General features: G+C 34.7%; 2 protein-coding genes across 3 annotated transcripts; one reads left to right on the forward strand and one right to left on the reverse strand.

The window, feature by feature from the left end:
• Positions 1–3,657: 3,657 nt before the first annotated feature.
• On the reverse strand, positions 3,658–5,901 carry LOC133298727 (putative pentatricopeptide repeat-containing protein At3g01580). The gene has a single exon (XM_061498048.1). It carries the CDS (start codon positions 5,899–5,901, stop codon positions 3,658–3,660), a length of 2,244 nt encoding a protein of 747 aa, XP_061354032.1.
• A 9,594-nt stretch (positions 5,902–15,495) lies between these two features.
• On the forward strand, positions 15,496–19,572 carry LOC133298737 (cytochrome P450 709B2-like). Of its 2 annotated transcripts, XM_061498063.1 has the most exons (6): positions 15,496–15,595; positions 15,692–15,845; positions 17,168–17,391; positions 18,136–18,386; positions 18,517–18,880; positions 18,963–19,572. In XM_061498063.1, the coding sequence occupies exons 1-6, from the start codon at positions 15,569–15,571 to the stop codon at positions 19,392–19,394; spliced, it is 1,452 nt and encodes a 483-aa protein (XP_061354047.1). In that variant the 5' UTR covers positions 15,496–15,568; the 3' UTR covers positions 19,395–19,572. The 2 variants fall into 2 exon arrangements, with proteins under 2 accessions (XP_061354047.1, XP_061354046.1); XM_061498062.1 differs by having other exon boundaries at positions 15,545–15,845.
• The last annotated feature ends 4,225 nt before the right edge of the window (positions 19,573–23,797 follow it).

Raw genomic sequence — 23,797 nt, forward strand, 5'->3', positions numbered from 1 at the left:
ACTTATTATATATATGATGGAAGGGCACAGATGCCTATTTTGATAAGTGTGTGTCTTAAAATTGTAAGGATTATGTCTTGTAGTAGTTATACAATGCCAATTAGGTGAAAGAAAACCTTTAGCTTGAGAATCAATGTAATAATAAAGATGTCATGTCTTGTTGTCCATTTCTCATATCCTATATGATAGGTTTGGACCCTTGTGTCTTAATGGAAGTTATAGATCTTTTTCTTAGCTTTCCAACAAGACCAAGATTGCGTCAAACGGATAAGTATAACTCAAGTTATGGGTAAAATACCAAAACAAAAATAGTGAAATCTCCAGAACTGTGGCGCTCTTAGCGCCACCAAATAGTGGGTTGGCGCTGACAGCGCCATAAGACGTGGAAAAGTCAGTGTTCTGGCCCTATCAGTGCTGGACCCTGCGAAATTCAGCACCATTTTCTTCAAAAATTCATAACTTGAGCTACGGTGCTCCAAATTGAGCACGGTTTAAACCCACGCGTAGATAACGAAGAGATATATAATATATTGGGAGATGTGGACAATAAGAGTAGTATAAAATTCCTTAAGTAAATAAAAAGTGGAGGTGTTTAGTGTTGAATAACAATAAAAATGAGTTTTTAAGTCTTGTTGGTCTAAGAGGACTACTTGGCACACTGGGGTAGCAACGTATAGTCCAAATAAAATTACATTAAGTGTTCCACTCGTAGTTTAAGTTACGATTACAGTTTTGGAATTGTTTTAATTACAGAATTGATTTTAAACAGAAACATTTATAAAAAAGGAAAAAGTTTATCCGTACTTTAATTCATTGTAACTACGCTTAATGCCATACGTAATATTAACAAATCGGTTCTAGAATGGGGTGTTACAATACCCGCCCTCCGGCCAGATATACAGTTAATATTAGTTACCATCGTCTTTCTCCATCATATTATGCATGTCTTTCCTCTTTGTCTTCTGTGTCTATTCCTAAGACTACAGATAAAGTACTTTCACATTCCGGATGGAGACAAGTTGATGCACCCAAGCTGACTGACTTGGATCAAGCTTTTCCATAGTTTAGGGCTTTTCAATAATTGTTAGTTATTTACCCTTTTGTTATTTGGGTTTTTTTTATAGTTTAAGGCTTTTCAATAATTGTTAGTTATTTACCCTTTTATTATTATGTTTTGTCTATTTAAGGCTTAGAGAACCCTATTGTTATTAGGTTATTTTTGGTTAATAAATTTCTAAAAAGAGAAAAAGTGTTTTCTCGCAATCTTTGTTTTTAGTCTTTCTTTCTTTCTGTTTAGCCAATGTGTTACTGCTTTGGCATTACAGGCTATAATTGATGAAATGAGTGCTCTTCATCACAATGGCACTAGAGATCTAGTTTCTCTTCTGTCTGAAAAATCTTTTGTTGGTTGCCACTGGTTTATGCTGTTAAGGTTGGTCCCAATGGTCAAGTGGATCGCTTTAAACCCCGTTTGGTGGCAAAAGGTTTTACTCAGGTGTTTGGATTAGATTATGGTGACACTTTTTCCCCTATGGCGAAGATGACTTCTATTCGTCTCTTTATTACCATGGCTGCTATCTGCCACTGGTCTCTTTATCAGCTTGATATTAAGAATGCTTTTCTTCATGGTGATCTTAAAGAGAAAGTTTATATGGAGCAACCTCCTAGATTTGTTGCTCAGGGGGAGTCAGGTCTTGTTTGTCGTCTCCGCAAGTCTCTATATGGTCTCAAGAAATCTCCACAAGCTTGGTTTGGCAGATTCAGTAATGTTGTTCAATAATTTGTATGGCTCGAAGTGAGGCTGATCATTCTCTCTTTTGTCGTCATTCAACTTTTGGGTCTATCTACTTGGTGGTGTATGTGGATGATATTGTCTTCACAGATAGTGATAATCATGAGATTACTCAGTTGAAGCAACATTTATGTCATCAGTTTTAAACCAAGGATCTTGGGAAACTTTGATATTTTTTGGGAATCGAGGTGGCCCAATCTAAAGATGAAGTTGTGATATCTCAGAGGAAATATGCTCTGGATATTCTTGAAGAGACTGCTTTGTTAAATTCTAAGTCTGTTAATACCCCTATGGATCCAAGTGTCAAGCTTGTACTAAATCAAGGGGACCCCTTTTTTGATCCTGAAAGGTATAGAAGATTGGTTGGAAAACTGAACTACATCACAATCACTCGACCTGACATTTCATTTGTAGTTAGTGTGGTAAGTCGGTTTCTTAATTCTCCATGTCAAGAACACTGGAATTCCGTCATTTGTATTCTCAAGTATATTAAGGCATCTCCAGGAAAAGACCTTGAATATGAAGATAAAAGTCATGTTAAAGTTGTTGGATACTCTGATGCTGATTGGGCCGGTTGTCCTACTGATAGGAGATCTACTATTGGTTATTGTGTCTTTGTTGGAGGCAACTTGGTTTCCTGGAAAAGTAAGAAGCAGAATGTAGTTGTCAGATCAAGTGTTGAAGTCGATTATCACGCTATGGCTACTACTACTTACGAGCTCATTTGGCTTAAGCAACTTCTTAAAGAGCTCAAGTTTGAAGACACTGGATCAACAACTCTCATTTGTGATAACTAAGCAGCACTGCATATTTCTTCCAATCCAGTATTTCATGAAAGAATCAAACATATTGAGATAGAGTGCCACTTTGTTCGAGAGAAGGTTCTCGCTGGTGAAATTATGTCCAGTTTTGTACCCTCTAATAATCAATTAGCATATGTATTTACTAAGTCTTTGAGAGGTCCTCAAATAGAATATATATGTAACAAGCTTTATGCTTATGATTTATACGCTCCAGCTTGAGAGAGAATTAGAAAGAATATCTTTATTATTTATAAATATCTATTTTCTTATTTCAGTAAGATTTGGGTTAGATCTGAGTTAAGCCAATTAGTATTTTTATATATTGTACACTCCTCTATCAATTCAATATTGGGATTCATTCAATATTCCTTTTGGGTCTTTTTATTCTGCATTATCAAATAATTGTAAGAATTATTCAAATTAAAATGTCTTATTGGGCGATGGAAGCTTCTAAAACTAACACAACATTTAAAACTATGGCCAATTGCTTCATTCACTAACATAAAGCTGTAATGTGACAGGACATCACTTTGCAAAGTATGAAAATTGAATTACAACTTTATTTTAATGATAAGCCAACAAAATGAAAAGAGAAAAAAAAAAAAAAAAAAAAAACTATTATTTTATAAGCATGCTGGAGCGCGATGATTAAAAAAAACTCGTACAGGACAAACAGTCTGTTGTCATTTCCGTGATTTTTTTTTTCGGCTAGTGCTATATGACCCTTGTGCTTTTCGTGGCTATTTCAATTTATACAATTATTGTTTTTCAGGGAACAATTTTTTTTTCTTTTTGTTTTTTAACATTTTGTTCAACTCATATAATTTATTAATAATGAGAGCACGTTTTGGTTATATAATATACTATATATTTGGATTTGCAATCAACGCTTTGCTTAGCGACCCAAACCCTGTTCAGTGCCACTGGGAATTGTGATGAGATAGTAATAAGTTGATGGCAGCACTTCATTGTGTTGTTTATTTGACAACTTCAACTTGAATCGCTGAAGATTCTATTAAATAATCTTATAAATATCCAATTGCAACATTCAAGGATTTCATTTTACATTGAAAGTTGATCATTATGGGAACAAAACATCGGATTAGCCAGCATACAATCTTCATCTTTCATCACCAACAATAAGCTATCCAGAGTCTCTTCAATCTTTGCAAATGCAGGATGAAAGGTACTCGTAGCATGGAAAACGTAAATGCGGTGGCCTACCTGAATCCAGCTACTTCCTGGTTTTTTCTCCAAGCCTTTATCTTTTATCATGCTTCTCACCTTTGACATGTCTTCCCATCGATTCCCAGAGGCATATAAATTTGATAGAAGAACGTAGTGGCCTGGATCTTCAGGATTTAATTGGAAAATATGCTCTGCAAGGAGCTTAGCCAGTTCCACTTTGTTGTGAAGTCGACAAGCACCTAGTAAGGTTCCCAAAACATTGGCATCTGGTATCACAGGCATCTTTGTTATGAATATGTATGCACCATCAAGATCTCCAGCTCTACCAATGAGATCCACCATGCACGAGTAGTGCTCCATATCTGGTTCAATACCATAATCATTAATCATAGAATTATACAACACCCAACCTCTGTCAACTAGACCTGCATGACTACACGCGGATAACAGTGAAATAAAAGTAACTTTATTTGGTCTAATTCCTGCCACTTTCATATCTTCATAAAATTCCAAACCCTTTTCTCCTAGTCCATGAGCTCCACAAGCAGAGATCATAGTGTTATATGTTATGACATTCTTTACCATCATCTGCTTAAAGACCTTCACTCCGAGTTCCAGAAATCCACATTTGCTGTACATGTCTATCAGAGAGTTCCCAATAGACGCATTATATCCCAGACCACTTTTGATTGCATAACCGTGAATTTCCTTTCCCTGTCTAAGAGCTCCCAATTGGGTGCATATAGGAAGAACACTTACTAAAGTAATGGAATTTGGCCTATTCTCAGCTTCCCAAATTCTTCTAAAGGTATAAAATGCTGACTCAAAATCACCGACTAAATTATACCCTACAATCAGTGAATTCCATAACGTAGTATCCTTATCTGATATGTACTCAAATATTGACTCTGCTTCCCTGATTGACCCACAATTAGCATACATATCAATCAATGCGCTTCGTACAACTACATCCGATACAAGTCCTTCTTTAAGAACAAAGTTGTGCATCTCCTTCCCATGTTTCAACAGTTTGAGTTTTCCCAATGCGGGAAGAACACTTGTGGCAACAGTGGCATTCGTTGTTAAACCCGTATTTACCATTTTAACAAACAGTTCACAACTCTCTTGATATAGGCAATTTTGTGAGTAACCAGCAATCAAGGTACTCCAAGAAACTGTATCCCTATTAACCATGTGGCTGAATACACGATAGGCCTTAACTGGATCACCACATTTAGAGTACATGTCAATGATAGCGTTGGAGACGTACAAATCACTGTCAAAGCCACTCCTCACAGCACAGCCTTGCAGTGCCATTCCCAAATGCATAGCCTCCAATCTGCCACATACTGGTAAGATAGATGCTACAATCACTGAATCAGGCTTCAGACCCTGTGATCTCATCTTTCTAAACAGTGAAAGCGCTTCAAGCCACTCACCATTCCACACGGTTCCACATATCATGGCAGTCCAGGAAGCCAAGTCTCTAACCGGCATTTCTTCAAATAACTTATGTGCATCTTCGAAGCTGCCACACTTGGCAAACATGTCAATCACAGCACACTGAACAAAAAGATTAGGCTTTATTTTACAGTGCACCCCATTGCAGAGGATCGTCTCATGAACCCATCTTCCCAGTTCAAGTGCATGCATGCAAGAACAAGCCTTTAGGACAAGTGGGTATGTGTAATTGTCAGGGTTAAGCCCTTGTTTGAGAATGGAGAGATAGAACTGAATGGCTTGGGTAAAGTGGCCAGCATGAACAAGACCTCGGAGTATGGCATTCGAAGCAACGTTTCCCTTGAGGGGCAGTAGACAATAGGTGAGAAAAGCGTATTGGAGGCAACCAAAGTTGACATAGACATTGACAAGCTGTGAAGTAAAGGATTTATGAGGACAAGTGGGGTGAAAGAAACCGAGGACAACAAGAAGAGCGTGCAATCTTTTGGCTTCAAGAAGATGTGGTGGACACTTGAGGTGATCGAACAACGAGGTAATGGTGCTACTGGTGGTGGTGGTGGTGGCGGCGGTGAAGAGAATTGAATTGGGAATTGGAAGTAAGTGTTGTGCCTGTGCAATTGTAACAAGGGTAGTTCGTAGTCTAGTCCGAAACAGCATTCTCTAACACGACACGCATGACAATCTTCTTAATCTTGGTATTTATTTTCTGAATTGCATGTCGTAGTTGGAAGTTGAAACAGTCAACAATGTGCAACAACCTATAAAACCCTTCTATAAGCCGAGGAGAGGAGAGTGGAAGCGGAAAGAAGCTTTGTGCTCTGGTCTTTTTGGCGACTCTTCTTACATTTGCTCGTAAGAATCAATATAGGAGGGTTTAATATTTCTGGAAGACATAATAATTTTATCTTTTATTTATTATATATATATATATATGTTAAAAATGTAGGTGACTCACCTCTCAAAAGTAATTCAGTTGGCAATTGAGCTCTAAAAATTTGTTTGGGTCAAGAGTTCTAATCCTGTCTTTTGAAAATTTTTAGCTTCATCCTTCCTTCAACGACGATGAGGGGTAGCCATCAGAGAGCCGTACTCCAAGGAAGGTGATAGAAAGGGGTTAAATGTGAATACCTCAAGTTATAAAAAAAAAGAAAAATGTATGTATAATGTAACTCATACGTGACCATACGAAGATAAGTAAGAGAAAGGAAAAATTGGATTACATACATCTTTACATGTGTATGTATAAAACAATTTTTTTTTATAATATAACAAACATCAAATTCTAATTTTATATTGGTTAATGATATATATAGAGAGAGATGCTAAATGATAACAATTATAATTGAAGGGCTGCTAAATCTCTTTGCCTCTACTTGATTTTGACATGAAATTTTATTGTTATTACTTTAGGTGTGCTAGCATTTGAGTAAGGAAAGTATAAATTTTGATAACGACATTTCATCCAAATCTTAATTACTTGGGTTGCGGCCAACTGAACTTCAAATTCTTTCACTGTGCTAACTCATTTATATTCTAAATTTTAGTGTTATAAAACCCAGAGCGACCCGGTCGGGTCGATCCGGGAACCGGTAAACCGGTCAAATAACCGGTCTGGTTGAAACAATGGACCAGTTATGCATCAGAACCGGTGCTACCCGGTCGGTTTTCATGAAAACCGGTGATCCGATCGGTTAACCGGTGATCCGGCCCGGTCCCAAAAAAAAATCTAAATTTTTTTTTTAAAAAAAAAACATAATGAACATATTTGAATATTTTTTTGCTTATTGACTTACCTAAGTTATTACCTACAACACTAATATTATCTCAATTATGCATTATGTAGAAAATTTTGATTTGATTTATAGTTAAAGATGTCGTTTTCTTAACCTAAAGTCCCATATCACGATTATTATATTTTTGTTTGATTTTTTATTGGATAATAATATGTCATTTATTATTTTTTATATTAAAATATTTGAAATTTTTATTATTTTTTTTAGATATTTGAGTATGTTTATAATTTTTTTAATATAAATTATAAAATTGCATATAATTACCGGGTCATGCGGTTGAATCAGTGACCCATTGGTTGAACCAGTGACCCAATAAATTTGACTAAAAAAACGTACAAAAAAAAAAACTAATGGTTATAAAAAAAAGCTTGATCAATAGAATACATTGGATATTTGAATTTATATCTTTTAACTAATAAACTTACAAGATTTAATATATATATATATATATATATATATATATATATATATATATATTTGGAGAAATAATTTTTGGAGTTGTGGCAGAAATTATTTGTCTGTCACACAGAGAAAAAAGGAGTGAACTTCCCATCATGTTTTTCTCTCTCATCCTTTATGATTTCTCTCTCTCTTTCTCTTTGTGGCATACAAATGATTAGTAATTTTTTTTTTTGAAGATATGATTAGTAATTTTTTATATTCTCTTTCTTCCACAAAATTTGTAGGAGATTGAAAGTGGTATTGTGGATAAGAGAAAAGGTATAAAAAATCATCAAAAAACACATTAATTTCACCTAAGATGACACAAACTTGTATCTTTTAAAATGACAAATATTTTTTCTAATATATAGTTTAAGGGAAAAGTTATACTTATTACCATTTTTGTAGATACAATGTATGTTTTGATGATAACAAAGTAGCAACAACAAAAAGAGAAGAGCTTTGATAAGAGCAAAAAACATCAACCATATGTGGATATTGAAGATGTATGATGTAGCCACATAAGAAGAATAATGTCATATCAAAGTGGCAAGATCATTGGATCAAGAGCAACAAGAAATAATTAGAAGAGCAACACCAAGATCGAAGACAACTAACCATGGACAACATCTAAGAGAAGCTCAATATCATAACCATGGTGAAAAATGATCAAAACCAACAAAGTGTCAAGCAATGTCATATCCAACAAGTCAAAGCATCAAGTTCAAGAAAAGATCCAAGATACAAGACATGAAGCTAAGTCTAAAATCATATTTATAATATATCTTTATGACTTAGAATATATGTGAGGGTATATGATAGATTCCATTAAATGAGCTCAAAGTTTTTCTCAAAGTAAACATGTTTTTCAAATTGCATAATCAAGATGTTTTGCAAACATGTTTTTCAAATCCATAGAAAAGATCCTTGACATATTTTATAACTTCAAAACATATTTATCAAGTCAAGATCTTTCACAAAAAGTAGTTGGAAGCAAGCTAAAACACATTTGAACTTAAGATTTGTTGCTTAATTTCGCTGCTGTTTTCCATACACTTTTTCGTATCTAATATGATGGATTTGGATCTTGTGTTCTTCATAAAAGTTGTAGATTTATCTTTTATCTTTCCAACAAGACAAAGATCATATCAATCCGACAAGTATAACTCAAATTATAGGTAAAATACGAAACAATGTTTTTGCTGTCAAGTTGGGAATCAATTACCACTGCGACAGATCTCAACGGCTATAAAATGGCTAATTTTTCAAATGAGATCCCAACGGCTATATGTGACGCCCGACCACTTGCAAGAATCAATGACTGTCCCCACACACTAACACGAAACTTTTCAGTGTGCTTTGGCCTCACTCGCACACTTCCCGGGAAAACTTCCCAGGAGGTCACCCATCCCAGAATTGCTCCAAGTCAAGCACGCTTAATTGTGGAGTTCTTCCGATCCGGGCTACCGAAAAGTAGATGCATCTTGTTAGTATAGGTAGTACCAATTAATTCTTATAAGATATTTCCAACTGTACCGTCCCATACCAGCACAGCCTCTGGAATCCTTCTCTTTCGGGTGTTGATTCGATTCATTCATGTACCCCGTCCCTAGAAGCCTGCCAGGAGCCGCTCCTTGTCCATGCCCTTTCGCACCGGCGATCACTCCCCGCCCTCGACAGCGCCCGAGATGTTACACTATAAACGGCTATAAAACGGCTAGTTTTTCAAATGAGATCCCAATGGCTATATACGGCTAGTTTTCCAACGGCTATAAACGGCTAGTTTCCCAACGGCTATAAACGGCTAGTTTTCCAACGGCTATAAACGGCTAGTTTTCAAACTGCTATAAACGGCTAGTTTTTGGAAACACTACATATGCATTCTCAATGACTCAAAAACATTTGAGCATTATCTCTACACACATTAAGCATACTTTGAGAGCTTCTACACCATCACTTGCATATTCTTTCATATCTTTCAAAGATCAAATATAACTATTCTCATGTCACATGAGACAAGTTTTTTCTCCTACACACTCTTCGATAACTGTGTCACTTTTTTTCTTTTTTTTTTCTTTTCTTTTTTCAAGTGGTGGAGCCCACTAGTTTGTCTCTATAACATAAGATAACTATCTCCTTTAACATGAAATTAATAAAACCCTATAAAATAATATATATTTGGATTTGCAATCAACGCGTTGCTTAGCGACCCGAACCCTGTTCAGTGCCACTGGGAATTGTGATGAGATAGTAATAAGTTGATGGCAGCACTTCGTTGTTTGTTTGTTTGACAACTTCAACTTGAATCGCTGAAGATTCTATTAAATAATCTTATAAATATCCAATTGCAACATTCAAGGATTTCATTTTACATTAAAAGTTGATCATTATGGGAACAAAACCCCGGATTAGCCAGCATACAATCTTCATCTTTCATCACCAACAATAAGCTATCCAGAGTCTCTTCAATCTTTGCAAATGCAGGATGAAAGTAATTCAGTTGGCAATTGAGCTCTAAAAATTTGTTTGGGTCAAGAGTTCTAATCCTGTCTTTTGAAAAATTTTAGCTTCATCCTTCCTTCAACGACGATGAGGGGTAGCCATCAGAGAGCCGTACTCCGAGGAAGGTGATAGAAAGGGGTTAAATGTGAATACCTCAAGTTATAAAAAAAAAAAAAAAATGTATGTATAATGTAACTCATACGTGACCATACGAAGATAAGTAAGAGAAAGGAAAAATTGGATTACATACATCTTTACATGTATGTAGACGACAAAATTATCTCATATGATATCAAAAATATCAAATTCTAATTTTATATTGGTTGGTTAATGATATATATAAATATATATATATATATATATATATATATCAGAAAAATATTTCTGCAGTTAATGCAGATAAGTTATCTACATCTTTACTTTTAATGATATATATATATATATATATATATATATATATATATATATATATATATATATGGGATATGATCAACTTACACCGGTGTAAGAATAATAAATCTTACACCAAATCTTAACCGTTGATTTCCGTGCATCTAACAGTTGAGATTTATTGAGAATTAAAAATTAATTAACAAGTGAGACCTAATAAATCTTAACCGTTAGATGCAGAAAATCAATGGTTAAAATTTGATGTAAGACTTATTATTCTTACACCGGTGTAAGATGATCCTGCCCCTATATATATATATATATAATTGATTTGCCTCTACTTGATTTTAACATGAAATTTATTATTATTACCTTAGGTGTGCTAGTATTTGAGTAAGATTCCATACACATTTATGTGTATGTATAAAACAATTTTTTTTTATAATATAACAAACATCAAATTCTAATTTTATATTGGTTAATGATATATATAGAGAGAGATGCTAAATGATAACAATTATAATTGAAGGGCTGCTAAATCTCTTTGCCTCTACTTGATTTTGACATGAAATTTTATTATTATTACTTTAGGTGTGCTAGCATTTGAGTAAGGAAAGTATAAATTTTGATAACGACATATCATCCAAATCTTAATTACTTGGGTTGCGGCCAACTGAACTTCAAATTCTTTCATTGTGCTAACTCATTTATATTCTAAATTTTAGTGTTATAAAACCCAGAGCGACCCGGTCGGGTCGATTCGGGAACCGGTAAACCGGTCAAATAACTGGTCTGGTTGAAACAATGGACCAGTTATGCATCAGAACCGGTGCTACCCGGTCGGTTTTCATGAAAACCGGTGATCCGATCGGTTAACCGGTGATCCGGCCCGGTCCCAAAAAAAAATCTAAATTTTTTTTTTCAAAAAAAAACATAATGAACATATTTGAATATTTTTTTGCTTATTGACTTACCTAAGTTATTACCTACAACACTAATATTATCTCAATTATGCATTATGTAGAAAATTTTGATTTGATTTATAGTTAAAGATGTCGTTTTTTTAACCTAAAGTCCCATATCACGATTATTATATTTTTGTTTGATTTTTTATTGGATAATAATATGTCATTTATTATTTTTTATATTAAAATATTTGAAATTTTTATCATTTTTTTTAGATATTTGAGTATGTTTATAATTTTTTTAATATAGATTATAAAATTGCATATAATTACCGGGTCATGCGGTTGAATCAGTGACCCAATAAATTTGACTAAAAAAACGTACAAAAAAAAAAACTAATGGTTATAAAAAAAAGCTTGATCAATAGAATACATTGGATATTTGAATTTATATCTTTTAACTAATAAACTTACAAGATTTATATATATATATATATATATATATATATATATATATATATATATATTTGGAGAAATAATTTTTGGAGTTGTGGCAGAAATTATTTGTCTGTCACACAGAGAAAAAAGGAGTGAACTTCCCATCATGTTTTTCTCTCTCATCCTTTATGATTTCTCTCTCTCTTTATCTTTGTGGCATACAAATGATTAGTAATTTTTTTTTTTGAAGATATGATTAGTAATTTTTTATATTCTCTTTCTTCCACAAAATTTGTAGGAGATTGAAAGTGGTATTGTGGATAAGAGAAAAAGGTATAAAAAATCATCAAAAAACACATTAATTTCACCTAAGATGACACAAACTTGTATCTTTTAAAATGACAAATATTTTTTCTAATATATAGTTTAAGGGAAAAGTTATACTTATTACCATTTTTGTAGATACAATGTATGTTTTGATGATAACAGAGTAGCAACAACAAAAAGAGAAGAGCTTTGATAAGAGCAAAAAGCATCAACCATATGTGGATATTGAAGATGTATGATGTAGCCACATAAGAAGAATAATGTCATATCAAAGTGGCAAGATCATTGGATCAAGAGTAACAAGAAATAATTAGAAGAGCAACACCAAGATCGAAGACAACTAACCATGGACAACATCTAAGAGAAGCTCAATATCATAACCATGGTGAAAAATGATCAAAACCAACAAAGTGTCAAGCAATGTCATATCCAACAAGTCAAAGCATCAAGTTCAAGAAAAGATCCAAGATACAAGACATGAAGCTAAGTCTAAAATCATATTTATAATATATCTTTATGACTTAGAATATATGTGAGGGTATATGATAGATTGCATTAAATGAGCTCAAAGTTTTTCTCAAAGTAAACATGTTTTTCAAATTGCATAATCAAGATGTTTTGCAAACATGTTTTTCAAATCCATAGAAAAGATCCTTGACATATTTTATAACTTCAAAACATATTTATCAAGTCAAGATCTTTCACAAAAAGTAGTTGGAAGCAAGCTAAAACACATTTGAACTTAAAATTTGTTGCTTAATTTCGCTGCTGTTTTCCATACACTTTTTCGTATCTAATATGATGGATTTGGATCTTGTGTTCTTCATAAAAGTTGTAGATTTACCTTTTATCTTTCCAACAAGACAAAGATCATATTAATCCGACAAGTATAACTCAAATTATAGGTAAAATACGAAACAATGTTTTTGCTGTCAAGTTGGGAATCAATTACCACTGCGACAGATCTCAACGGCTATAAAATGGCTAATTTTTCAAATGAGATCCCAACGGCTATATGTGACGCCCGACCACTTGCAAGAATCAATGACTGTCCCCACACACTAACACGAAACTTTTCAGTGTGCTTTGTCCTCACTCGCACACTTCCCGGGAAAACTTCCCAGGAGGTCACCCATCCCAGAATTGCTCCAAGTCAAGCACGCTTAACTGTGGAGTTCTTCCGATCCGGGCTACTGAAAAGTAGATGCATCTTGTTAGTATAGGTAGTACCAATTAATTCTTATAAGATATTCCCAACTGTACCGTCCCATACCAGCACAGCCTCTGGAATCCCTCTCTTTCGGGTGTTGATTCGATTCATTCATGTACCCCCGTCCCTAGAAGCCTGCCAGGAGCCGCTCCTTGTCCATGCCCTTTCGCACCGGCGATCACTCCCCGCCCTCGACAGCGCCCGGGATGTTACACTATAAACGGCTATAAAACGGCTAGTTTTTCAAATGAGATCCCAATGGCTATATACGGCTAGTTTTCCAACGGCTATAAACGGCTAGTTTCCCAACGGCTATAAACGGCTAGTTTTCCAACGGCTATAAACGGCTAGTTTTCAAACTGCTATAAACGGCTAGTTTTTGGAAACACTACATATGCATTCTCAATGACTCAAAAACATTTGAGCATTATCTCTACACACATTAAGCATACTTTGAGAGCTTCTACACCATCACTTGCATATTCTTTCATATCTTTCAAAGATCAAATATATTTGAGCTCATATCTTGAAAATCCATATACCTATAGTGTACATTCATTTCGAAATATTTTCTCATTGTATTCTTGAGTTGAAAGGGTTGTGAGACCCATTGTTTGAGAGGTGGCCAAATACCTAAGTAAATTTGGAGTGAATTGTAAGGTTATCAACTACCCGTAAACTTGGAGATTAAAAGGTGTCAAAGAATCCGAAGTCTTGGAAGATTGTAAAGGTTTGTCAAGCACCTGTGAAGCTTGACCATCAGTGAAAGAGTTGATCGAGCGGCTTCAGTCTGGACGTAGGTCACAAGTGGTGGTGACTGAACCAGGATATATTGTGTTAGCAATTCTCTAAACTCTAAACTCTTTATTTCTAGTACTTTAATTGCTTCTTTGATATCTTGTATGTGCTAGCATAAGCTCTATAATTGTGATATATTATATGTTATGGATTGTCTGAATGTATTGATTAGCTTTCCACATCTCAAAGTTTGCTTTAAATAATTATTTAGAAACTAGAAGGGGGATTTTGCCAAAATTTTGTAATACTCATTTCACCCCCTCTTGAGTATGGAAGCCACATTCCTAACAATTTTAGTCTTGTCTCTTATTACGTGATTGATTACCGTTAGATCAATTTGAAATCAAAGAAGATTAATTTTTTCCATTTTTTATCTGTTGATTTCAAATTGATCAAACAGTAATCAATCAGGTAGTAAGAGTAATAAAACAAAGGGTTTTATAATTCTCATGTTAAAGGAGAATTGAAATCTCATGTTATAAAGATAAAAAGCATGTGAGACCCATGTGTTAGAAAAAATTATATGTAAGACCCATGTCAGCATCGAAGGGTGTGTAGGAAAATTATAAGTCTCATGTTAAATGAGAATTATAAAACCCTAAAACTAAAATGGTAGTAAGTATAAACCACCTCGTAGTTTACTAGCATAAGATTTTTTAAAAGATTTCACATTTGTTATTTTTCATTTTAATTTTAATTTCAAAACCGCTCATGTAAACATTTTTAAGACCTATCTATTTGGATAGGGTTCATTATCTAACTTTTAGCTACTCGAAGTTGCTACAAGTACTAACTTCAATACTCGAGTCTCATGTCAAAGAAGGCAGTGTCGTCGTTACCACTTTGAAGTTCCAACATATAGCTATTTCAGTTTCTACATGGCTTGAGCGTTGAGCCAGCTAACACGGCTGGGTGCATACTAGGAGCCAAACGTGCATGGACATTGACAATATCATTATATTATAAACAGTTGCCATGACACCACGGCGGATTTTGGATTTTGCTAGATGTGAGATATTGTACAAATTTCTTGTCGTTTTTTACACGTTATGTGGATTACAGAGTAATCCATCTTTATTAATTATTAGTATAAGAGTTGAATATAAGAGGATTCTGAATACAGATAAACCTCATCCTTAAATTTTCTATATTTTTTACACTTGTATTGTCAAGGGAAAAACAGGAGATGATGAGTGGGTGAGATATCCTTCCACGATTTCACCAAAATAAATATAAAATAAATAGACTTGCAAAATGATAAAAGCTTAAGAGCCGCATAACCATTGTCTTTTTCTCCAGAAATAAGGTGATGTATCATTGTCATAAGATCCAGAAGCAGCAATCTTTTACATCAGCCATGACACAATTAATTTGAATTATCCAATAACATAAAAATTCTTCGAAAGTCTAGAACATTAACAACTTTCAATAATTTATTTAACCAACCTCACGCTAGAAATTTTGTAGCAATTTGTCTCTCTCTCTGGCTCTCTCACTCTCTCTTTCACACACACACAAAAATGGGATATCTAATTAGTGTTGCCATGGTGAGTTTTACTGTTTTGATCATGTCAAAGATTTGGAAAATCTGTATGATTCTCTTTTGGAGGCCATATGCCCTTACTAGGCACTTTCAAAAGCAGGGAATCATGGGGCCACCTTACTCCCTTGTTTATGGTTCTCTCCCTGAAATCAAAACCATGATGAAGGATGCAAGGGAAAAGGTCATGGATAGTCACTCACCTGAAATCACTAAGAGGGTTCTTCCACACTACCAAAAATGGTCCTCGTTATATGGTGATTTCTCTTCCACACCCTCTTGTTCTAGTTACCTTGTTTCAACCCTCATGAATGACTGGATTTACTTCTATTTACTTAATTTAGCCTTATCTTGTTATTCTTGTCCCTCGTGATTTGCATGTCCTTATCCTTATCCCTAATAAGATGTAATCCACGATCCCATATTAATGTAAAACTCCGTAAGGCAGCAACTAGTGGAAGCAGTTACAACTAGGAAATGAAATTGGTAAGCATCAATATTAGAATATATTGTTTATCCAATATATATATATATATATATATATATATATATATTAGACATATTATTCCGGCTTGATCGTTAGACTTGAGCTGGAATTTTGAGTACATAACAACTGTGTTAAAATTTTGATAAGGAGAGTTTTTTTGTCTTTTATGTTCATGCCCGACTATATATATATATATATATATATATATATATATATAGACTTTAATGTTTTTAAAATAAATGTAGATAAGTTATATACATATTATTCCGGCTTGATCGTTAGACTTGAGCTGGAATTTTGAGTACATAACAACTGTGTTAAAATTTTGATAAGGAGAGTTTTTTTGTCTTTTATGTTCATGCCCGACTATATATATATATATATATATATATATATATATATATATATATATAGGCTTTAATGTTTCTAAAATGAATGTAGATAAGTTATATACATTCGCTCCCAAAATGACGTTGTTTTGGGTTGAAAAATTAAAAAATTATAATGAGAAAGACTATTATAACCCTGAAATAAATTATAATTACAAAAATACATTGATTTCTGCCTCAAAGCGACGTCGTTTTGGGCTCACTGTAGATAAGTTATCTACATTGACTGTAGAAAAAACGAACCCATATATAAATATAATATATATATATATATATATATAGGCTTAGTGTTTGTCATTTTAAATGACATAAGTTATGTCATTTTAGGAGAGAGATAGACACAGCAAATGAAAATCATGAGAGAGAGAAAGTGGGTGATTTTTTTTAATTTAAAATTTAAATAAAGAAATTTATTTTGTATCTATCTCTCTCTTAAAATGAACTTTATGTCATTTAAAATGACAAACACTTTTCTATATATATATATATATATGTGTGTGGAAAAGTTATATTTACAAACTCTTTGTTTACAAATTACATTATGTCTCACCGGTAAGATATTCTTGAGTGGAGTGTTACCGAAGATAACGTAGTTTGTAAGTTTGTCAATATAACTCTATATATATGTCTATGAATCGAAGCTTAGGTTTATAGTTGTGGTTCATATTATATGTATGTATAACTCTTAATTTTCATGGCGCAGGGGAGACATTTCTGTATTGGCACGGAACTAAACCAGTGATTTGCATTCCTGATCCTGAGCTGGCCAAAGAGATTTTATCAAACAAGTTTGGTTTCTATGCGAAACCCAAGACCAGGCCTTCTATAGTAACTATGATAGGAAACGGGTTAGTTCTAGTAAATGGATTGGAATGGGTTAAGCACAGAAGGATACTCAATCCTGCCTTCTCCATGGATAAACTAAAGGTCTAAAGCCCCATATTAATTTAGTTTTTGAGTTCAATTGGTATGCATTAAAAATAACATTTACGATTATTAAACATGTTGATTGAGTTTGATCTCTGACTGTGTATAGAAAAGACTTTGTAGAGAGATTTATCTACTTATGTGATCTTAGACTTTCAGTTGGAGGATATCTTGAGAACCAAAAATAAATAAATAAATAAATAAATAACATTTACTAATTTTTGAACACCTTATTATTTTGTTATCACTTCATTCTCTCATTAATTAAAATAAAAGTGATAAATGATTATATATCACAATATTAGTGAATGTCAGGATAGAAAAAATTTATACTAAAAATGTGCATACCAATTAAAGTCTTAGTTTTATACGAAAACTTCTATTCGAAAACAAATTCTTGAATATTTTTTCATTCCCAATTTTAAGGGGATGTCAAATTAAATATTAGGATAAATGCGATGATCCCTTGAAACTTTTAGAGATGAGTTTTATAGGAAAAATTTACCCTTGAAATTCTCACCCTAGATTTTTAAGTAGGTATCAAATTCAATCTGGTATTTCCTTAAAACTGAGGGCGAAAAGTGTTTTATGAGAAATCAATCACTGAAGTTTTCTCCCCTAGACCAAACTAACTAGTAAAATAAATATGATGTCTTTCTTTGATATAGCATGTGATGCACAGATGTGCAACATTTCCCTATGCTTTTCAATCATCTATTGCATCCATCTCTGTGGCTATGACAGGTCATGATTAGTAGTATGGCAGCATGCACCATTTCCATGCTGAATGAGTGGAAAAGTCAAGCCCTTGAAACCAAGGACAAATCCAAGACAATAGAGATTAAAGAAGAATTTCAAGAGCTAACAGCAGATATAATAGCTCACACTGCCTTTGGTGTCAGCTTTGTCCAAGGAAGGGAGGCCTTTGATGCACAAAGGGAAATTCAAAAGTATTGCATAGCTTCAAATGTTGACATTTTCATTCCTGGCAGCCAGTAATATTTCTCTTACTCATCCTTTCCCAAATTTGAATTCCTTTCTTTTATTTTTTGCTAGAGAATTGGAATTCCTTTGGTTCTGCATGCACTCAGTACGTAAATTTTGGTTTCTGGTTTTTTTATGCAGATATCTTCCTACTCACTCAAATTTCCAGATATGGAAGCTTGATGGGAAAATGAAGAAATCTATACAGAGCATTATAGAAAGTAGATTGCATTCTCAATCAGATTGCTCTTATGGTGACGATCTGTTGGGGTTGATGATGGATACAGCAAAAACAAAAAGTGGTCCTAAGTTGAAGATGAACGAAATCATAGAAGATTGCAAGACCTTTTTCTTTGCCGGTCATGAAACCACTTCAAACTTGCTCACTTGGGCAGTGTTCTTGTTGAGTTTACACAATGAATGGCAAGAGAAACTTAGACAAGAGGTCTTGCAGAACTGTGGCATGGAAATTCCTGATGAAGATATGTTATCAAACTTAAAAATGGTAAGATTTTAGAATTATAATGAATCAATTCCTCCCTTGATAAATATTAGGAAGTTACTAACTTGATTGGACTTTTTCTAAGGTGAATATGGTATTGCTGGAAGCGTTAAGATTGTATTGCCCCGTGATAGAACTACAAAGGGAGGCTTCGGAAGACATGAAACTGGGAAATTTGTTGATACCAAAAGAAACATGTCTCGCAATCCCAATTACAATGATTCACAGGAGCAAAGAATACTGGGGTGATGATGCAAACGAGTTCAATCCACTGAGATTCATAAATGGAGTTTCTAAGGCTGCAAAGCACCCAAATGCTCTACTTGCCTATTCAATGGGTCCAAGAAATTGCATTGGTAAGAATTTTGCTATGCTGGAAGCGAAGACAGTAATGGCTTTGATTCTTCAGAGATTTTCTTGGTCCCTTTCCCCTGACTACAAACATGCACCTGTAAACAACCTTACTTTGCAGCCACAACATGGCCTTCAAATCATTGTGAAACCTTTGCAATTGTAATTCTTAGCTTTTTTTTTTTTTTCCCCTCTCAGACTTCTTGTTTATTTTACAGCTACTTGTTTCTACTTTCTAGTTTGGCTGCAAATTATAGAGATAAATGCAATCTGTTTGTGTCTATTGAGTCCATTTCACTTCATGTCATGTGAAAAAACTTCATCAACATCGACATTGTTGTTTATAACGCTCTAATGCATTCTTTATTATTAGGTTAATTTTATGTTTGTTTCACTAAATTTTTATAAGATTCATTTAATAATAAATGGTGTGTTAATTTAGAATAAAAACTTTCATGGTGATGTTTGGCAAGCAACTATTTTTCTTTAAATATCCGGAAATGCTTTTGCGTGTCCACAACCTCAACCTCCCATCTAAAGTAGTAGTACTTCTTCATAGCAAGATCAACTTGTGGAAAAGTTGTACTTTCTCAGGTAAAAATTTGTATCTTTTAGTTGATTTAGTGATGATGAGAGATCATCTAACTAGCATAATCAAACATGAAACAACAAAATATCAAGTCAGACTCCTGCATGACTTAATTAACTTATTGATCGTGGCATTGCATGAATCATACATAAAGAATATGCCAAAAACAATCGTTAGACAACAGAAATTAGGTATTACGATTTATGAGTCTTGATCGAGTTCTTCTATTTTCGTGGTATTTTATGAATTATAATGTACACCACCGGGAAACTAATTCATGGCAGCATTTAAATATCGCTTTTTGGCCAATAAGTACTCTTCAGAATTATGTGGAAAATAAAATGTGAACAACCAATTTGCCTAAAAGTTCAAGTCGGTATGTGAAGGCTCATAAAAGATTTTTATATTTTTCTAGATTTATGCAACTTTTGGATTTGAAACGTGGATTATGTATGAGATCTACCTATGGTAGTTAAAATCGGAATTCTACCTAAAATCGGAAGGAGGATTAAAAATCGTAAAACGTAAAATCCTAACGTAAAAGATTTTTATATTTTTTTAACACATAGATTCGTGCAACTTTTGGATTTGAAATGTGGCACGAATAAATCCAAATCGATTATTTGTCACAAAGATTTTTATATTTTTTTAACACATAGATTCGTGCAAACATTGATCAATCTAGTAGGGTTGCGAGGGTTAGGGTTTACAATAGGGATGTTGGAATTCTAATTCCTGACAAAGAATAAGATAACTGCTCATGTACGCACTAGGGATAGGCTACATGAACAGCGAACGTTAAAGGTTCATTGATTCTAAGGGTTAACTTGAAAAGAGATTTCTAAGGGATTAGGATTCTAATAGAGTTAACAAGGTTAAAGTCACTAAGGGATTAGGGCTTAACTACTCATATAAAAGATGATGAATTGTTCGATCAATTGAATAGGTAAATGTAAACGTAATCCAAGTTGCAAGGTGGGGATCGGAAAGGTGTTTGTTTCTCTTTACCGCAATATTTTCTCAAATATTTTCCCAATCCTTAATCTTTTGTTCTTGCATTCTGAAAACACTTTTGGAATTATTTACATTTTTACTTTAATTATTTTAGTTTGTTTCATGAACTACAATCATTCTCAACCTATTTTGATTAATCCAACAAGAGAGGAATAGTTATAACAACTTAGGTGCCTCAATCCTCGTGGAGACGATACTCTACTCACTCTTTATTACTTGGTACGATCGGTGCACTTGCCAATTTTACGCATCAAGTTTTTGGCGCCGTTGCCGGGGATTGACTACGCCAAGTTATTTATAACTTTTGATTTTCTTGCTTGGATCTTTGTGTTACTAATCTGTTTGCTTTAGTTTATGCGTGGTACAGTTGATCCTGCAACTTTGATTTACGATCCAGAGATAGAAAGGACTGCAAAGAGGATAAGACAACATACCAAGCAGAAGAGGCAAGCAGAGGCTTCTACTTCACATTCTGAAGCAGAAAATTCTACTTCACACTTTGAAGTAGAAACAGAGATGGCAGAAGAAAATCCACCAGCAGCTGAGCTGATGGAATCAGTTTTGGCTCCTCAATTCACAAGGCCAAACTCGAGTATTGTCAAACCACCGATTGCTGCTAATAATTACGACATCCAGCCAGCACTCATCACCTTGGTTGAGAAAACTCAGTTTGGTGGAGAGGACTATGAAGATCCTCATGACTTCATAGACAGATTTTTAAGGATCTGTGATACAACTAAACACAACGGAGTGTCAGACGATGCGATCAGACTCCGATTGTTCCCGTTTGCATTGACCGTGAGAGCTCTCAAATGGTTGGATCGACAAGCTCCCAACAGCATCAGAACATGGGAGGATTTGGCGGCTAAATTTTTTGCTGAACACTTTGCCATGGAAAAGTACAATAAGTTGGTGAATGAAATCACCAATTTTACCCAACAACCAGGAGAGACTTTATGTGCAGCCTGGACTCGATACCAGGAGTTGATCAGGAAGTGTCCACAATATGACTTGCCAGATACAAAGAAGGTCAGAGTCTTCTATAATGGGATGACGCCAGAATGCAGAATGATTGTCAATGGTGCAGCTGGTGGCACCATAGGAAAGAAGACAGCAGATGAGACCTTAGAGCTGCTGGATTTAATGGCAAGGAATGAGAATGCGTCTATGGCAGCAGCATTCCCATCTGTTCAGCCCAAGAAAGGAATTTTACAATTGGGGAATAATGATGCATCACTGGCTGAGCAAAAAGTGATTTCACAGCAATTGGCCAGTTTGAATGCCAAGCTGGACAAGATGCTCTCAACATCCAAGGTTGATATATTTAACTGTGAGTATTGCAAGGAGCCGCATGATACTAATGAGTGCCCTACACTCAATAGAGCTGAACCATTCCAGGTCAATGGAATTTGGTATGATCCAAGGCCTCCACAAAATATTCAAGGTTACCAAAGGAATCAGAATGGCGGCCAAGGAAATAACTTTCAAAGGAGGAATCAAGGGAGCGGCTTGGATTATAAATCCAACAACTATCTGCAACCTCCTCCTCTGCCACAAAAAGAGCCATCTGAATTGGAGAAAGCGATGATACAACTTTCCAAAACCACTAATGATCACATAAATGAGACAAGAGCCTACCACAAGAACCAAGACGCTTCAATCAGAAACTTGGAAACTCAAATTGGCCAACTTTCAAGACAACTAGCTGAGAGGAGTCAAGAAAAGAGCGATGCAGTGTCAAAGGAGCAATGCAATGTCATCACTACAAGGAATGAGGAGCTAGAAAAAGAGAAAGTTGAAGTTTCTACAAGAAAGGATGAACAAGCTCAAAAAGATGAAGAAGAAGCAAAGGAACAACCTCCTGCAGTTCAAATGAAGCAATGGGATTTCTCACGTTTTGAGAAACTCCCATATCCAATGAGGCCAAAGCAAAATGAGCAAAGGAAGCAATTGTCTAAATTTTTAGATATTTTTAAGAAATTGCAGATTAATATTCCTTTTGCAGACACTCTGGAGCAAATGCCCTCATATGCCAAATTCTTGAAGGAAACATTATCTAAGAAGAGGAAGCTCACAGAGGATGAACCGGTCACATTAACAGAGGAGTGCAGTGTAATCCTACAGAAAAACATGCCTCCAAAGTTGAAGGATCCAGGAAGCTTCAGTATTCCATGCATCATTGGCAAGACAACTATAGAGAAAGTCTTATGTGATCTTGGTGCCAGCGTTAATGTGATGCCATTAACCCTGATGAAGAAGCTGGGAATTGATGAAGTCAAGCCAACTAGGATGAATGTTCAACTGGTTGACCGCTCAACAAAGCAAGCACATGGTATTGTGGAAGATGTGCTAGTCAAGGTAGACAAATTTCTAATTCCTGCTGATTTTGTTATCCTTGACATTGATGAAGATGCCAGTGTGCCTATGATCTTCGGGAGGCCATTCTTAGCAACCTCAGGAGCATTAATCGATGTACCTAAGGGTGAGTTGATAATGCGCGTGGATGGAGAGCAAGCAATATTCAAAGTACTTATAAATGAAGCTCCTCCATTTCCTGCTCCTCAACCTAAGAATCAAGTCAATTACATTGCGGAGAAAAAGGTTGAGGAAAGGAATAAGAAGGAAATTCATCAGTGGCATGAAGGAAGCAAGCCAAAGGTTAAGATGGAAAAGCCCAAGGGTAAGGAAAAGCATGTGAGGACTAAGTTTAAAGTTTCTGAGAACCCTCATCCTTATCCACATGCATATGAGTATAACCATGGCGGGACACAAATTCTGAGCAAGGGTATAGTGTCATCACTGAGCCCGAGTTACCAGCCACCATGATCACAAGGGGTACGTCAGGCTCGTGACGTTAAACAAGCGCTACTTGGGAGGCAACCCAATGAGTTTTTATTATTATTTTTTTTATTTCCTTCCCCTTATCTGTCTTTAATTTTTATTTTGATGTTTTATTTTCGTTGTCT

This window comes from Gastrolobium bilobum, unplaced genomic scaffold, assembly GCF_033153095.1.
Source record: "Gastrolobium bilobum isolate Gb01-03AN ecotype WA unplaced genomic scaffold, APGP_CSIRO_Gbil_v1 utg5478, whole genome shotgun sequence".
Classification (NCBI taxonomy): Eukaryota; Viridiplantae; Streptophyta; class Magnoliopsida; order Fabales; family Fabaceae; genus Gastrolobium; species Gastrolobium bilobum.

Coding starts and splice junctions, on each gene's coding strand:
- LOC133298727 (XM_061498048.1), bottom strand. CDS start 5,901: ATGCTGTTTCGGACTAGACTACGAACTACCCTTGTTACAATTGCACAG.
- LOC133298737 (XM_061498062.1), top strand. CDS start 15,569: ATGGGATATCTAATTAGTGTTGCCATGGTGAGTTTTACTGTTTTGATC. Junction 15,846..17,167: donor AAAATGGTCCTCGTTATATG/GTGATTTCTCTT, acceptor TTCATGGCGCAG/GGGAGACATTTCTGTATTGG. Junction 17,392..18,135: donor TCTCCATGGATAAACTAAAG/GTCTAAAGCCCC, acceptor TGGCTATGACAG/GTCATGATTAGTAGTATGGC.